We start from the raw sequence: 17,268 nt of genomic DNA, 5'->3' as shown, positions 1-17,268 counted from the left end.
GCGGTTCCTATTTATCTACTTGCATTTTGACATGCTTTCGAACTGCTAGGTTGGCAGGAGCTGGGACCAAGCAACGGGAGCTCACCCCGTCACAGGGATTCGAACCGCCGACCTTCTGATCAGCAAGCCCTAGGCTCAGTGATTTAACCACAGCGCCACCTGGGTCCCTCAGATACATAGGAGTGTATCTTATTTTAAATATTGTTGCATGCCACCCGAGTCTTGAAGCAGGGTTTCAGGCGCCGACCCAGAGTTTGTGTTTCCTTTTGGAAGTGAGGTCAAGCAGAGACTGTGGTGTCTTTATGACGTATGGTTTATTTATGTGTATCGTTAGAATCTTAGAATCATAGAACTGGAGAGGTGGAAGGGACACAACCTAAGCCTACAATGGAGGGGTTCACAGCAGCCCAAAACAGTCTTGATTCTCCTGTATCCACAGCCTTGTACTGACAAGGTGGAAGTCCAGTACCGGGATCAAAGACAGTGGGAAACAGAGACTTACTTTGATGTGGAGTTTGAAGGGAGATCTGCAACCTCACAGCGCTCAGAAGAGAAGGGTTCCTGAACATATTTTGGTTCTTTATTTAATATATTTTTATTCCACCTTTCCTATTGGCTTTTGGCAGTGTGTTAAGTGTCATTGGCTGCTGGCCCCTGGGCTTGCTGGCCTTCCACCAGTGAGAGCCAGTGTGGTGTAGTGGTTAAGAGCGGTAGACTCGTAATCTGGGGGACCGGGTTCGCGTCTCCGCTCCTCCACATGCAGCTGCTGGGTGACCTTGGGCTAGTCACACTTCTTTGAAGTCTCTCAGCCCCACCCACCTCACAGGGTGTTTTTTGTGGGGGAGGAGGGGAAAGGAGATTGTTAGCCGCTTTGAGACTCCTTCGGGTAGTGATAAAGCGGGATATCAAATCCAAACTCCTCCTCCTCCTCTTCTTCTTCTTCTTCTTCTTCTTCTTCTTCTTCTTCTTCTTCTTCTTCTTCTTCTTCTTCTTCCACCAAGTTATGTCAAAAGTTTATTTGTACTCACACTCTCACTTTTTTTAAAAAAAGAAGCAATGAGAACCTGGGTAAATAAATGGTACTGCCCTACTCTCCATTGGATAGCTCAGTTGGTTAGAGCGTGGTGCTGATAACGCCAAGGTCACAGGTTCGATCCCTGCATGGGACTAAGATGATCCTCAGGCTCCCTTCCAACTCTGTGCAATTCCATGATTCTATGAATCTGGGAAAGACAATGATGGAACTTCAGGAAGCCTCACTTCTTGTAACTCCATGGCACACGGCGAGAACTGATGGGAGGAAATAGGGTTCTATCTGATTCAAGAGAGTGAAGCAGCTGAGGGAGGCTTGGCAGGAATTGCTCAGGGGGGACCAGGGAGTGCCTGGGTGCAAGAAGAATTCTGATACAGCCCTGATTGGCTGAATGGTCAAAAGGCGTCATGTGAAGCAAGAGGGAAAGTCCCCCAGCGGAGATCAGGAGGAAATCCAAGCTGAGGAACAGGGAAGCAAGAGGTAGAAGTATTTGCAGAGAGTGAGTGATGGGCAGGAGAAATCCCCTGCATGAATTGGAGTGAAGATGTTACCTGTAAATGGAGGATTGTTTGTTTGTTTTGGAGTCTCTGTCTGAAAGAGGAACCGAGAAACAGGAAGAGTATGTGCAGGAATTGTAACTTCGCTTCACAATTTACTTTTTTTTTTCTTTTTAACTGGAAAAATTGTGGGTGGAGGGATAATAAAAAGAAAATAATCACCAGACTCCAAAAGTTCTCAAAAGTTGCTGCTGGCTCCTTTTATTTGCTTGTGGCTGTGGAATCTTAAGAGCAAGGGCTGAAATCATATTTTAAAGCTGTTGTTAATGACTTAATGCGTCTGAAAACACTTCTTTCTCTCTCTTGTTTTTCTGTGAAAAGTGAGATCCTCAAGATAGTCACACACAAAGTATAATCGACAGGCATGAATCCACATGGCTTGGCTGAGATTCGGGATAGTAGAAGAAGGAGGATAGTTGCATTTTAAAGTGAAATCTGCACCATCCATTTCCAGATACTTTTACCAATCAGAGTCTCTTTCTTCAGCCATCAGGTCAGAGTCTGGAAAACAGGAAGACATGTTTAGGTAAAGGAAGCTGCAGTAGGAAAAATGCTGGGGTTGCAAATTGTATTCTCATTTGCATTGCAGGGTCAATTATTCCTGGTATTGAACCATTCTGAAACTAATGGAAAATTGTGGGCCTCCTCTCCTCATACCAACCATCTGAGATTGATAGGAGGGGGCTGGCTCCGCTTGTGCCTGCACCAGTGAATGTTGCTCATTCTGCAGGGATAAAAATGAGAGCCTTTTCTGTGGTGGCACCTTAGTTATGGACACACACACCCTCCCCTTGGAAGCATAACAACACTAACAGGCTTCTTGCGTCTGGTGAAAACCCATTTCTTACCTCTCTGCTTGGAGGACTAGAGGGTTGGTGTTAGGCTGTGTACATAGACCTACAATGTCAGGAAGTCTGCCCCAATAGGAGGTGACCTTAGAAAGCACCATCTGCATATGCAGGCAGGCAGAAATGATGATGATGATGATGATGATATTTATATGCCGCCCATCTGACTGGGTTCCCCCAGCCACTCTGGGCGGCTCCCAGAAAAATATTAAAAACACAATAAAACATCAACCACCAAAAACTTCCCTGAACAGCGATGCCTTCAGGTGTCTTCTAAAAGTCAAATACAGCACAGTGGTACCTCGGGTTAAGAACTTAATTCGTTCTGGAGGTCCGTTCTTAACCTGAAACTGTTCTTAACCTGAGGTACCACTTTAGCTAATGGGGCCTCCCGCTGCCGCCACCAGAGCATGATTTCTGTTCTCATCCTGAAGCAAAGTTCTTAACCCAAGGTACTATTTCTGGGTTAGCGGAGTCTGTAACCTGAAGCGTCTGTAACATAGCTGCCAAGTCTCCCACTGAAAAATGCGGGATCAGCAGTAGCACGGCACCAGAAGTCGCTTCTATGCATGTCCGGACAGGCGTAGAAGCAACTTCCGGTGCCGCTCTACCCGATTTTCGGTGCCCAGGCATGGGCGGAGTGGCATCGGACATGTGTAGAAGCGACTTCCAGTGCCGCGCTACCCATGTCTGGGCACCAGAAATAGGGCAGCGCCAGGACCCAAAATGGAGCCTCCCTGGCAGGTAGGAAATCTGGGAGATTTACGGGATTTTTCCCAATCTGGGCTGCCAGCAGGAAACAGTTTAAAATAGGGGGGGGGGTTCCCTATGAAAAACGGGAGACTTGGCAGCTATGGTCTGTAACCTGAGGTACCACTGTAGTTGTTTATTTCCTTGACACCTGCTGGGATGGCATTTCACAGGGTGGGCACCACTACCGAGAAGGCCCTCTGCCTGGTTCCCTGTAAACTCACTTCTCACAGTGGGGGAACCCCCAAATAGACCCTTGGAGGAGAACCTCAGTATCCGGGCTGGACGATGGGGGTGGAGACGCTCCTTCAGGTATACTGAGCCGAGGCCATTTAGGGGTTTAAAGGTCAGTGCCAACACTTTGAATTGTGCTCGGAAACGCATCCTTGGCATTAAACAGATTGCTGTATAACTTTTCCAGAAGAATGCTCTTTAGATCGGGAAATGAGACAGGGGTGGCAAATGGATGAGGTACAGCACCCCAAAGCAGCACTTGCACCCAACACTTCATGCACAGTATCATGGAGTGTGTTGGTGCCCATCAAGTGACTGGCTGGCATGGGTGGGGCAAGACAGACAGATGCTCCCAAATTACATTGAACAGGAGGGTTATCTGACTGGGCTGTGGTATCTTCCAACTCCCACCACCCGCCAGCCCGAAATTGTACTCTTCCCGACCCTTAAATCCTTCCGTGGCTAGCCACACCCAGAAGCCACAGTAACGGGTGGGCGACACCTCCTCGCCCTGAGCTGGCTCTGTGGTAATGCGGAAGAAATTCTCTCCTGTGTAGACAGGCCATTCTCCATCACCAGGAGACCTGTGAGGGGAAGCAAACGTCACCAATCAGTAAAAGGAATAAGACTGAGATAAAAAATCAAGTGAGGAAATGTCATAAAACTCCACTAGTTAAGCGCCACAATCAGCACAACCATGGAAGTTGCTCTGTGACAAAGTGCAAATGGGTGTGTCTTTCCTCAACCCCCTGTCACTCAGCTGCCGGGTAGGATTACGGTAGCTGGAGTTGTGTTTGAGGAAGTTGGAAGCAGGCTGGAAGCTGGAGACACAGGACTCAGCTACAGCTACACAGCTGCAAATATAATGTTTTAAGTGCGTTTTAAGCGCATTATACAAATGTGACACTAGACGGCAATGGTGAGCTTTAGGCAAATGCATTTTTCAAGACGCCTTTTTAAAAATGGTATTTTCACAGCGTTTTTTATATGTATCTAGAGTCCACCACACAGTCGTAATTGCTGTGTGCCTGCAAAGAATGGAGAAGCACGGTCTTTTGAGGGGTGAATGCTGCGAGCCCCTCCATCTTGTGCTCGGGTTGTATAGGTTTAACTTTATCCTAAAAATGCCACAGCAGCCGCTGACCTTCAGTCCAAGGAAACTGAACCCTAGGTAAGCACGGGAACCCCTGGATTCTCAGAGACTGGGGTGGTGCGTGATAATACGTTTCAAAGTGCTTTGCAAGAGTGCAGCTTTCCAAAGCATTAAGCCACATAACGATGTAAGCGGTAAGTATGCAAATGAATGAAAGTAAACGGACCGGGGGAAATGCCTAAATCAACGTGCACTGTTGCTCAAAGCAAGGCCTTGTTTAACTTTTTGCTGGTTTGCTTTTCCTGGCCTTGATAAGATAACATGAACATAACCAAACCCGTTTACGATCCTGCAATACTCTCAATACAACAACTCACAATAGCAAGCCCAGAGCTTTTTCAAAAAATAAATACAGTAAATAAAACGATGACCCTTCCTTCCTCCTTATTTTCTGTTTTTAGAAGAAATGTTGATTCCCCCCACACACTTCTTTATTTTTTTAAGCCACTTTGCGTAGGCTTTGCCTGGAAAAGTGGTGTATAAAATGTGGAGGGGGCAAAGCAAAGATTGTTGCTGTTCTGCCAGTTCAGGCCATCGCTGATTATGATAAGCAAAGCCAAGAAATTTGGGCTGCATGCACACTCTACATTTGGAACACATCTCCTCCCCAGCCCCAAAGAATCCTGGGAACTCTAGTTTGTTCAGGGTGCTGATAATTGTAGCTTAAATGAAGAGTAATTTGCAGTTCCCAGGATCCCTTGGGGGGGTGCTTTGAATGTTCAGAGCGTACGAAGTCTTGTTCTCAAAATGGGGAAGAGAAAGAATACCCAAATGGGGAGCTTGCTATTCAGAGAGACCAAGGACCAGCTCTTCTGTTGGCAGTGCTAAAGACTGGAGGAATCACTTACCCGGTCCTTACAAACTGTCCCCAGTAGCTCATAACCCTTTGGCTCAGGGTCCCCTCTGCCTCTGTGTATCCCGACGTAGATAGTGGGTCACCAAACAGAAAGGGCAGCTCGGAGCAATGGGGCACTCCAACCCAGTCGGAGACGGTTACAAAGGAGGGCTGGTGAGTGAAGGAGTAGGCAAATGCCAGGCTTTGGGCTTCTGCCATACGGGTGGCCACCACAGCCACAGGGCACAAGAAAAGGTAGTCTCCAGAAGCTTTGATCAAGGCGTTTCGATATCGTTCTTCCCCGTGCTCCTCCTGACTGTAGACGGTTGCTGCGGTTTTGATGATAACTTCAGGTGCCTCTGGGACCATCAAACGGAGGCCCTCCAAGAGTTGCTCGTGGTTAATCAAGCTGTCGTTGTATAGGCTGAAACCAGGGGCATTTCCTGAGAGGAAGAGGGTGCCTTCATCATGGGTGAAGCCGGTCAGGAAGGGTTTCTCCAAGAATCGCCCAGCTTCCAGAAGTTTCCGAGGGGCATCCGGAAGGAACTCCCCATCGGTCGTGGGCACAAAAGGGAAACCCACCAAAGTTTTATGACTGAGGATAGGCAAGTTCTTCATCATCTCCCCTGGGCCCTTCTTCTGCAGGCATCGGACTACAGCCCTGTCGTCATCCTCGGCGCAGCCTAAAATCCGGCCCAGGGTTCGCCCTCTGATGGCAGCCTTCTCGGGCCTCACCCAAGCCCAGGGGGAAATCGCAGCGCCGCTTTGTAAAGTGGCCTGGTCAAATAGAGCCTGACTTGCCGGCGAGAGAAGGTGGAAACCAACCGAGGCAGCCCCAGCACTTTGACCGCCCAGGGTGAGCCAAGTTGGATGCCCTCCAAAGGCGGCCATGTTTTCCCTCAGCCAACTCAACGCCAGGTGTTGGTCCCACAAACCAGCATTCCCCGGAGCCTCTGGGGGTAGCGAGAGGAATCCCAAGGCACCTAGGCGGTAGTTCATAGAAGCCACGATGATATTCTCAGTGGCAGCTAGGAAGCTCCTATCGATGGAGCCAGACCCATTGAGAAAACCCCCTCCATGGATCCAGACGAAGGCACGAGCTGGCGAAGAGGGTCGGGGATGAGGCACCCAGACATTGAGGAAGAGGCAGTCTTCAGAGAAGGTGGATTCTGAGTTTTGTTCCGCACGATAGCCGGAAAGTTCTATACTCCCTTGGTGGCAGGTATTGCCAAAGCTGGTGGCGTTCAGGGTGTGGTTCCAAGGCTGGTGAGGACATGGTTTTTGAAATCGTAGCTTCCCCACAGGAGGTTCAGCATAGGGGATTCCCAAGAAAGCTGTCACCGCACCAGAATCTGTCATGAGGCGTTTGCCCCGTATGGGACCGCTGCTTGTGATCACCAGAACATCTTCCTCAGAGGCGAAACTGAGGCCCAGCAGAAACAGGCATGAAAATACTCGGCACAACATCACGGCAACTGAAAGGAATTAGTTTTTTATGTAACTTTTTTTTAATGACTGTTTTAGACTGTTTATTGTTAACAGCTTAGAGGCCTTTTGTTCTAGTAAGGAGTATATAAATCTTTTATTATTATTTGGACATGAAAAGCAACAATAACATACAGTGGTACCTTGGTTCTCAAACTTAATCCATTCCGGAAGTCCGTTCCAAAACCTGAGCGTTCCAAAACCAAGGTGCGCTTTCCCATAGAAAGTAATGCAAAATGGATTCATCCGTACCACACTTTTAAAAACAACCCCTAAAACAGCAAATTAGCATGAATTTTACTATCTAATGAAACCATTTATCCATAAAATGAAAGCAATAAACAATGTACTGCAGTCATACAATCAATCAGTAGCTGAACTGGGTTCCACACAGTCACAAAAACAAAACAAAAAGAGCCGCAAAAGTAAAAATGCAAAATAAATAGCAAAAACAGACAGACCTCAGTGTAACACTCCAAACAGAAGTGTGGCACTCAAAACGGAGCACATTCGACTTCCAAAAATTTCGCAAACCAGAACACTTCTGAGCTTGCAGTGTTTGGGTTCCAAGTTGTTTGAGTACCAAGGCGTCTGAGAACTAAGGTACCACTGTTCAGGTATTGCAGGAAAATAACTTGCATCTAAGCAACTGACACAAACCAGCAAGGAGGCTGTTTGAAGAAGGAAACACAGAACAATGAGCAGAAAAGGAACCTGGTTATGCCTCCTGAGAGCCATAAAGACAAGAAGCCATGAAGAGCTTAAATGCAGAGGTGGCAGGGGGCAAAAGGAAAAAACATCTCTGAGAAAATTCACAAATATTTCCAAATGAAACAAGGATAGCTAAATTGGTGGAGCATGTGACTCTGAATCTCAGAGTCGTGGGTTCGAGCCCCACATTGGGCAAAAGATTCCCGCATTGCAGGGGGTTGGATTAGATGGCCTTCATGGTCCCTTCCAATTCTATGTTTCTATGCTTCTAAGGCAGGGGTCAGCAAACATTATCAGCAGGGGGCCGGTCCACTGACCCTCAGACCTTGTGGGGGGCCGGACTATATTTTGGATAAAAATATGAATGAATTCCTATGCCCCACAAATAACCCAGAGATGCATTTTAAATAAAAGGACACATTCTACTCATGTAAAAACACGCTGATTCCCGGACCATCCGCAGGCCGGATTTAGAAGGCGATTGGGCCGCATTCCCTGTTCTAAGAAGTCCCACTTAACAGGAATGAGGACTGTACCATAGTCTCAAATGTTACTTATCCTTTTGCCAGCAGGTGGCAGCAAAATCCGTCTGTTTAGCAGTACTGTACCATAGAATCATAGAATCGTAGAGTCGGAAGAGACCACAAGGGCCATCCAGTCCAACCCCCTGCCGAACAGGAAACACCATCAAAGCATTATTGACATATGCCTGTCAAGCCTCTGCTTAAGACCTCCAAAGAATGAGACTCCACCACACTCCTTGGTAGCAAATTCCACTGCCGAACAGCTCTTACTGTCAGGAAGTTCTTCCTAATATTCAGGTGGAATCTTCTTTCTTGTACCAACTGGCGAGCATTCTTAAACCAATGGTGCTGGTATCTGTCTATCGGTCTGTCTCTCCTCTCCTCTCCTCTCCTCTCCTCTCCTCTCCTCTCCTCTCCTCTCCTCTCCTCTCCTCTCCTCTCCTCTCCTCTAAGGGCTGCCCAAATGTGACAGCTGTAGCCACTGAAAGCACATAGCAGTTGCCTTGGCTCCCTGGCCCTACCTACCCACCCCAGTACTTCCAACTTTTAACAACAGATTCTCGGTGCATGTAAACCATCTATTCTGTTCAGAAGTTCTGCTGAAGGAGTTCTGGGAAACCAAGGTTCAAATCCCTGCCTGGCTATGAAACTCACTGGGTGACCTTGGGCCAGTCACAGTCTCCCAGCCTAAATGGCCTCTCAGGGTTGTGGAGAGGATAGAAAGCACTGGGGAAAGGCGTTGCTATTTGCCCCAAGGACCAAATAATATAAAATAAAATAAATCCGTAAATAACCTTTTTTTTCTTTCCAGCTGCCAGAGTGGGCGAGAAAAACTATTGCAGGAGTGAGGGTTAAATCCCCAACTTTCTGAGTGGCTGCACGGAGCCTTTAAAACAGGAGATCCAATGATGGAGATCCAGTCACAAATCTCCATCGTCACCTCCCTTGTTTGGCCCCTCGGCATTTAACCCTTCCTTGGGTGATGGAGCAGAGCAAAGACTCACCTCTTTGAGCCACGATCAGCCAAATTCCCGGTTCGGTTTGGAAGCACACGAAGCAGCCGGATTAGCAACAGGTCAGCTCTTGTTGGCTCGGGAACAAGTGGGGAGCCTGTGGTTATGATCCTGGTGTTCTTTGCCTCTTAGCCAGGTGGTATATCTCTGTGGAGATACCATATCAGCTGTGCCCCGATGGAACCCCAGAACGAAGGTCAAAAGCTTAGGAAAACATGCACCTCCTCTGATTGAAGTCCCAGGCAATATCTTGAGATGAAAGAACTTCATCTGACCTATGATTGCTACATGCACACGGCACGCTGAGAGCGCATCATTTCCCCCAAAGAATCCTGGGGGATCTCACGCAGCTACAATTCCCAGCACCCTTAGCAAACTACAGTTCCCATGATTCTTTGGGAGAAACAATGTGCTTTAAATATATTGGCAATTGCCCCGTTATTTATTAGGCTGCTAACAGTGAGCACAGAGTACATTACTCAAAACACGTTGGAGTTTGGTTTGGTGTCCTTACCGGTAGGTATGGAGTGTCGGAGTGTGCTTGATGGTAAGGGACAAGTGGCCTATGGAGGGAGGTTCTGTACATCTTTTGAAGTTGTTTTGCAACTTTTCTGGTCGAATGTTTACAACATTAACATAGTCGGTGTTCTCCGATGGCGATCGAATTGCGTGAGATGCCATCCCACTCCTTTTCAGGGGTACATCACTTGAGCCTGGCTTACCCTTCCCACCTGCTTCTTCCTCCCACTCTGAAACCATTCCCTCCCATTTTGGCACTGGCTTATGACAGCGTTCCCTGTCAGGATTCTGGAAGATTGGTGGGGCAGATAATAATAGTAATAATAATAATAATTTATTATTTATACCCCGCCCATCTGGCTGGGCCTCCCCAGCCACTCTGGACGGCTTCCAACAGAAAAATAAAATAAAATAATCTATTAAACATTAAAAGCCTCCCTAAACAGGGCTGCCTTCAGATGTCTTCTAAAAATCTGGTAACTGTTTTTCTCTTTGACATCTGATGGGAGGGCGTTCCACAGGGCAGGCGCCACCACCCAAAAGGCCTTCTGCCTGGTTCCCTGCAACTTGGCTTCTCGCAACGAGGGAACCACCAGAAGGCCCTCAGTACTGGATCTCAGGCAGAACGATGGGGGTGGAGACGCTCCTTCAGGTATACTGGACCAAGGCCATTTAGGGCTTTAAAAGTCAGCACCAACACTTTGAATTGTGCTCGGAAACATACTGGGAGCCAATGTAGATCTTTCAAGACCGGTGTTATGTGGTCTCAGCGGCCGCTCCCAGTCACCAGTCTAGCTGCCGCATTTTGGATTAGTTGTAGTTTCTGGGTCACCTTCAAAGGTAGCCCCACGTAGAGCGCATTGCAGTAGTCCAAGCGGGAGATAACTACAGATAAGCCACATCTGGCTTTGTCCTGACTCCATCTATCACCCAATCTTGTCCCACTCCAAGAATTCTTCCCATGGGGAAGTCTCTGAGCAGCGTCCCTTAGCTCAGGCACGTCCAACACGTAGGTCGTGATCTACCGGTAGATCACTGGATGTCTGCGGTAGATCATTGGCTCCCCCCCCCCCAAGAAGCTGAACCACTGTGGCTCCCCTTATAAAAGCTCAACATTTTACCTCCTCCCTGAAAAAACAAAACAACTTTGACCCAAACCCCCCAAAAATGGGCTTTCCTCCTTCCCAGAAAAAGTTCAACAACTTTGACTTGAACCCCCAAAAAGGGGGTAGATCACTGCCAGTTTTTAACTCTGTGAGTAGATCACAGTCTCTTGGGAGCTGGCCACCCCTGCCTTAGCTGTTTAAAACTTTTAAGTGGTGCCTGCTATTTCTGAGGGACCCTGTGCACACCCGGCGCCTCGACTCCCTTTTGGTGCTTCGATGTTTGTTTGCATTAATCCACACTAGACTGAGAGCGGACTACATTTCCCAGATGCCTTTGCTGCATCAAACCAGGAAGAGGATGCACGCGGACTGCTTGGTCGGAGAAAGCGATTGATCCGGAGGCGCCTCTTTGTACCTGGGTAAGATGTGCCGGTGGGGTAACAATCTGGGGTGCAAAAGGTAGGATCTTTTGCAGGTAAGTCCAGGAGAGATAGATATATTCACATAAAGGGGATTTAATGGATTAGCACGCTCCGGGAGAGCCCTTGTATCTTATGCATGCTTATCTGGATCTAACTCACTCTGCGTTTCATGGCGCTCCTGCAATTTATTTGCAGCAAGGCTCAATCCTGCCATCTGTTTTCATTGCCAAGGAATTTCCCTTGCACGTTGCGGCATCGAGAAAGAACTTGTTTTAAAATAAGAGCAGAGCGCTTTTCCTTAACCGCTGACTTTAGATAATAATAATAATGCGCTATATATATATATATATATATATATATATATATATATATATATATATATATATATATATACACACACACACATATACATATATACATACATATATATATATATATACATATACATATACATATATATATACTCTCGCTTCTCTGAGTGTTTTCCACATTCATCACTCATATTTTTTTAAAAAAATTCACTGCCTTTAAAAAATAAATAAATCCCTGTTTACTGCAGGTTTCTCTTCTGTTGTGTCAGAACCATCACTAAAAAAATATTGTAAAGATTCCCTGTGTCAGCCATGATAAAGGACAAAGAAGCATTTCAGAGGCTCAGCTTCCTCTACCAGGTAAGGGAGAGTGTTCCTTGTACACCAGTCGTATTTGCTAGCTACCTCGTTGTTCACAAAATACTTGCAGAATCCTCATCCTCATCCTCTCTCTGGCACAACTGAAATCCTCTACCCTAAACTGACTTTCATGTAGTGTTTGGCCTTTTGGCTTCACTTTTATGATTTCCCCGCCTGCCTCTGTACCTTTTGTGTGTGTGTCTGGCTCTAGAGTCTATACTGTACTTAAAAACAACCCCCAGTTTTGCAGCACTTGCAAAGGCAGAGCAATGTATAAATGGTGTAAACCATTCAGTATTCCATCTGATCAGATGCATGGTTATCCTCAGCTGGCAAGTAATAGACCAGGCATCCCCAAACTTCGGCCCTCCAGATGTTTTGGACTACAATTCCCATCATCCCCGACCACTGGCCCTGTTAGCTAGGGGTCATGGGAGTTGTAGGCGAAAACATCTGGAGGGCCGCAGTTTGGGGGGATGCCTGTAATAGACGCAGTGGGTCCAAGTGGTGGTGGGAACAGCGAGCAGAGTTTATATAATTAACAAAATGCAAACAGTGCCGTTTGCAATGATTCAGTTAATTCTCAAATGCATGCCAAACAAGCACAATAACCGCTGCAATCGGTGAAAATAGCACTATAATTTTCACATAGCTGAGTAAATTAAAACATGTAGTGGGACAAACTGCCTAACTATTTTATCCTTCTGCCACTGTAGGCTCTGGTCCATAGAAGCTTATGCTATGGTATATTTGGCCTATAAGCCGCTGCAGGACTGTACTGTTTTTACCATAAGAGACTTAATAAGTTATGGATGTTGTCATTGGCAAGGACTTGTTGTGCAGGAAAGCCATGGACATATGGAATCTGCATGGCCCCGAGTATCTCTTGGGGTGGGGGGGTGATGCCGAGGATGTTCAACTTACTTCCATTCCTCCGCAACAGGCAGCGCATTGCATCCTTCGGCAGAACCCAGAGAACCAGGAACTGGCTCGCTTTTATTGCCACACGCAGAACAGCATCAGCCGGCGGCTTGTGTTAAGACAGTGAGTGCCAGGACAGTGGTCAGGGGACCCAGCTGCCCATGAGACCCAGCCACTGGCATTCACAGGCATCCTGTTTCTGATACAGGGATGCAGGTGGTGCTGTGGTCTAAACCATGTAGCCTCTTGGGCTTGCTGATTGGAAGGTCAGTGGTTCGAATCCCCACAATGGAGTGAGCTCCCGTTGCTCTGTCCCAGCTCCTGCCAACCTAGCAGTTCGAAAGCATACCTGCGCAAGTAGATAAATAGGCACCGCTCTGGCGGGAAGGTAAACAGCGTTTCCGTGCGCTCTGGCCTCCGTCACGGTGTCCCGTTGCGCTAGAAGCGGTTTAGTCCTGCTGGCCACATGCCTTGGAAAGCTGTCTGCGGACAAACACCGGCTCCCTCAGTCTGAAAGCGAGATGAGCGCCACAACCCCATTGTCGCCTTTGACTAGACTTAACCGCCCAGGGGTTCTTTGCCTTTACCTTTACTCAGTTGTCCGACACAAGGTTTGCTACTTAACCTTCATTTCCCTTTGTCTTGCAAGGGATCCATCTGTGAAAAGAACCATCTGCAAATCTTGCTTCTCCCCTCTCATCCCTGGAGTCAGCTCCACAGTGCGCCAGAGAAGTGAGTGCCCCTGTCTCTCCCTCCTCCTCCTCCTCTGTGGGGCTACGTGGGGCTACTCTGTGCTCTGGGTCTGGTGCAGAGGTTCCCCTCTTCACAAACGGAGCCGAGAGTGGGCTGCACCAAGTTGGGAAGGCAGGAAGGACAAAACAAGGGAGTGTCTTTCCCCTTGAAAGATGTACGGGTGGCATTGCCTACAAACTGAATTACCTTGAGCATTCCCCCAGAATGGTGGCGGACCAGTTCACACATTCCTACTTGCAAGTGTAGTGTGGCCTTCCCTCGGAATGGGGGTCGTATGCTGCATAGGGGATAGGTTCCCATGTCTTTGGATGGCCAGCCAAAAGCACTCGAGGGGGTGTGGCAGCAGGGTTGGTAAGGGGTGGAGCCTAGGGATAATCACGAGGGCCAGATGGAGATTTGTGGAGGACCACATTCAGCCCCCAAGACTTGGCTTCCCAGTAGCTGCTCTACAGGGAACTAGTGGCCCTCCAGATGTAGCTGAGGTCCATTTTCCATTATCCCTGTCCATTGGCCATGTCAACTGGGACTGATGGGATTCAACAACATCTGCAGGTTTCCCCACCCCTGCTTTGTTGGGATCTTCCTCTGTTCCTTCTTCGGAGGAAGTAGAGACCACTGGAGAATTAATATTTCTTCGTAACTTCCCTTTATGTACAGATTATTAGATTGAGAGATGGATCGTTGTGGTGGTGAGCACAGAAAGGAGTGAGGCTGGGCAAAGGAAAAGTGAGGGAACCGTTGATGTAATTGAAAGTTTGGGAGGAAAGCTGGAAATATCAGTCTGTTTTCCAGGCTTCCCTGACTCATTTGCTCCTCGCCTCTCTCACCAGAGCGCCGCCATCAGCGGTGGACCGTTGTGCGTTGTCTCACTTGTGGCCTCACCAAGCGTTTCCTCAGCAACCCCGACTACAAGTTGTGGTCGGAGCAACCTGAGGCATTCCTGGAGAAGCAGATGCCCCCTAGTGAAGGAGCAAAAGGTGAGTGAAGGTGTTAAGTGTTTTTAATATAATCAATGTTATCTCATCCCTCCCCTTCGAGCTGAAGATTTCCAGGGTGGTAGACAACATTTCATCAAATAATAGTACAGTGGTACCTCGGTTTATTAACACAATTGGTTCTGGAAGTCTGTTCATAAACTGAAGTGTTCATAAACTGAAGTGAACTTTCCCATTGAAAGTAATGGAAAGCGGATTAATCTGTTCCAGACGGTCCACGGAATACTTAAACTGAAGCGTTCATAAACTGAAGCGAACTTCCCCATTGAAAGTAATTGAAAGTGGATTAATCCGTTCCAGACGGGTCCGCGGAGTACTCAACCTGAAGCGTACTTAACCTGAAGCATGGGTGTAATTGGTTCCGGAAGTCTGTTCATAAACTGAAGCATTCATAAACTGAAGTGAACTTTCCCATTGAAAGTAATGGAAAGTGAATTAATCCGTTCCAGATGGGTCTGCGGTGTTCATAAACTGAAAATTCATAAACCGAGGTGTTCATAAACCGAGGTTCCACTGTACAGTTTCTTCTAATACAAGACTGTAGTTGCCATAAAATTTTTAAACCGATAGGCACTGTCATATTATTAAAACAATAAGTAACAAAACATGATAAGGAAGAGCAAAACAACCAATTGTTCAATCTGCCCTTTCCTGAAAGCTGTTCATGTGGGGGGTCAGCTGTATCTCCAGTGGCAGGGAGTTCCATATCCAGGGCGCCATGGCAAAGAAGGCCCTGCCTTGGGCTGTCATAGAGTGAAATGCACCTGTTGGTGGAAGTACAATGGTACCTCGACTTCCGAATGCCTCGACTTCCGAAGGTTTCGACTTCCGAAGTCCGCTAACCCGGAAGTATTTTCACCGTGCGTGTGCAGAAGTGGCGCATGCGGTATGCGCAAAGCGCAAGATCACACTGCGTATGTGCAAAATGGACGCTTCGACATCCAAAGGTTTCAACTTCTGAAGAGCGCCGCGGAATGGATCGCCTTCGTAAGTCGAGGTACCACTGTATAGCAAACAATTTTCCGGCTGATCTTAATACTTAGTTCAGCCAGTGGTGGGAGAGGTACTTCTTCAAACACTTGGCTGCTGGCTCCACACACACACACACACACACACACACACACACACACACACACATGCCTTCTCATAATTCTCTTGAATAAAGGGTTTGAGTTGTTGGGGAAATATGATAGGGAAACATTTGGAAAGTTTCCATAGAAAAGGAAGGAATTTTGCACAGACAAAGAGAGGGCAATTGTTGCAGTGGCAGCCATTTTAAGGGTCTTGGGAAAGTTGAAGGGGAGTAAAGAGGTGGGCAGCAAAGGTTTGGAGGCCCAAACTGGGTGTGGAGAACGTAGCTGTGGAAAACATTTTTAGGAAGATGCTTCAACGGAATCACCTTGGGCTGTTTTCCTTTCCTTGTGTCCAGCTTCAGGCCCGACCCACAGCTCAGTGCAACAGCCCCCCAAGGCCTCCCGAGCTGAAAAGGCAACACCACCTGCAAGTTATGGACCTCACAGCCATGCCTCTGAGGAGACGACAGCAGGCACCAAATCCAAAGGGAAGAAGGGGAAACGAACTCTTCCCAGTCAGGCAGGCAACTGTGGCTTGGTAGCAAACGCATAAGCCCCCAAGTCGGGGCAGAAGAGTCAAATGTGGTTAATATGATTATTGGCCGTGGAGATAGGACCCTGGATTGTTTGGAAACTAAAACCTAGTGGGACTTGAATGGCTCAGGTGATTTGAGTTCAGTGATAACGGCCCTCTTTTATAGCGCAACTAACTTTGAGGCACCAGTAAGAGATGGGCTGCCGCCCATAGCGGCCTAGTGAATAGCACGGCCTGCATTTCTTTTCTCCCACCATCTCCATAACTTGAGGTTCATTTTCCACCTGGAGGGGTGTCTGCACTTAGGAGCTGTTGGAGACCAGGAGATTTTGGTGAACTCCTTCCCACTGGAACTTCCCATCCAATCTCATGTACAACGCTATGTGAAATAATAATAATAATAATAATAATAATAATAATAATAATAATAATAATAATAATACCACCACATTTATTGTCATTGTACAACCTATATACAATGAAATTAAGTGAGCCTCCCTCTCCCCCCAAAAAAACACTCAATCTCTTGGAAATAACTTGGAAATAAAATTTTGTTTCAACAGGATCATTCTTGTGTTGTGTTCTGAGTCATGCAGAGTAATACAGCGGCTTCACCCTCAAAAGACCTAGTGATGAAGTAGGCTCCACACATAAGACTTTAAAGATGGCTCTTTAATTGCAGGATGGCAACTATGACCAGCAGTATTATATATTAAGTCCAGTGCAATGGGTTTCACTCTCTTGAGCCCAAGAGAGGGTCTTCTTGCTTCTAAAACTGCTTTGAAGCAGCCCGTAAATTATACCTTCTGGAGCGACTCTCCGAACTAGGGGGTGGGTGGCACTGCTTTGTGGTGGTTCCAGTCCTACTTGGATGGTCGTCCCCAGAGGGTGTTGCTTGGGGAATGCTTTTCAGCCCCATGGAACCTTCAATTTGGGGTTCCGCAGGGCTCAATCCTATCCCCGATGTTGTTTAACATCTACATGACATCACTGGGTGGGGTTATCAGGAGGTTTGGAGTACATTGTCAGCAGCATACCTGCCAAGTTGCTGTCGGAGAAATAAGGGACCGGGCCGGAAGTAGCAGGCCGGAAGTAGCGCTGCCACCATTTTGGAACTGGGTGGAGCATGC

At 47.4% G+C, this 17,268-nt stretch overlaps 2 protein-coding genes and 1 non-coding gene across 5 annotated transcripts; 2 read left to right on the top strand and 1 right to left on the bottom strand.

Annotated features, from left to right (window-relative positions):
• Positions 1 to 199: 199 nt before the first annotated feature.
• Positions 200 to 9,287, bottom strand: LOC118081091 (acetylcholinesterase-like). The gene is made up of 4 exons (XM_060271222.1): positions 9,135 to 9,287; positions 5,424 to 6,885; positions 3,867 to 4,006; positions 200 to 2,091 (listed from the first exon to the last, which is right to left on the bottom strand). Exons 2-4 carry the CDS (start codon positions 6,875 to 6,877, stop codon positions 2,051 to 2,053), a joined length of 1,635 nt encoding a protein of 544 aa, XP_060127205.1. The 5' UTR covers positions 6,878 to 6,885; positions 9,135 to 9,287; the 3' UTR covers positions 200 to 2,050.
• Positions 1,099 to 1,171, top strand: TRNAI-GAU (transfer RNA isoleucine (anticodon GAU)). The gene has a single exon. It is a non-coding gene; the product is annotated as a tRNA-Ile (tRNA).
• A 1,836-nt stretch (positions 9,288 to 11,123) lies between the features above and the next one.
• On the top strand, positions 11,124 to 17,268 carry RPP21 (ribonuclease P/MRP subunit p21). 3 transcript variants are annotated; one of them, XM_060271224.1, is made up of 6 exons: positions 11,124 to 11,187; positions 11,750 to 11,861; positions 12,805 to 12,905; positions 13,432 to 13,514; positions 14,366 to 14,512; positions 15,960 to 17,267. In XM_060271224.1, the coding sequence occupies exons 2-6, from the start codon at positions 11,814 to 11,816 to the stop codon at positions 16,154 to 16,156; spliced, it is 576 nt and encodes a 191-aa protein (XP_060127207.1). In that variant the 5' UTR covers positions 11,124 to 11,187; positions 11,750 to 11,813; the 3' UTR covers positions 16,157 to 17,267. The 3 variants fall into 3 exon arrangements, with proteins under 3 accessions (XP_060127207.1, XP_060127206.1, XP_060127208.1); XM_060271223.1 differs by having other exon boundaries at positions 11,135 to 11,243; XM_060271225.1 differs by having other exon boundaries at positions 11,137 to 11,227; positions 15,960 to 17,268.

Source organism: Zootoca vivipara, chromosome 2, assembly GCF_963506605.1.
Source record: "Zootoca vivipara chromosome 2, rZooViv1.1, whole genome shotgun sequence".
Classification (NCBI taxonomy): Eukaryota; Metazoa; Chordata; class Lepidosauria; order Squamata; family Lacertidae; genus Zootoca; species Zootoca vivipara.
This window is presented reverse-complemented; position numbering and strand designations above follow the sequence as displayed.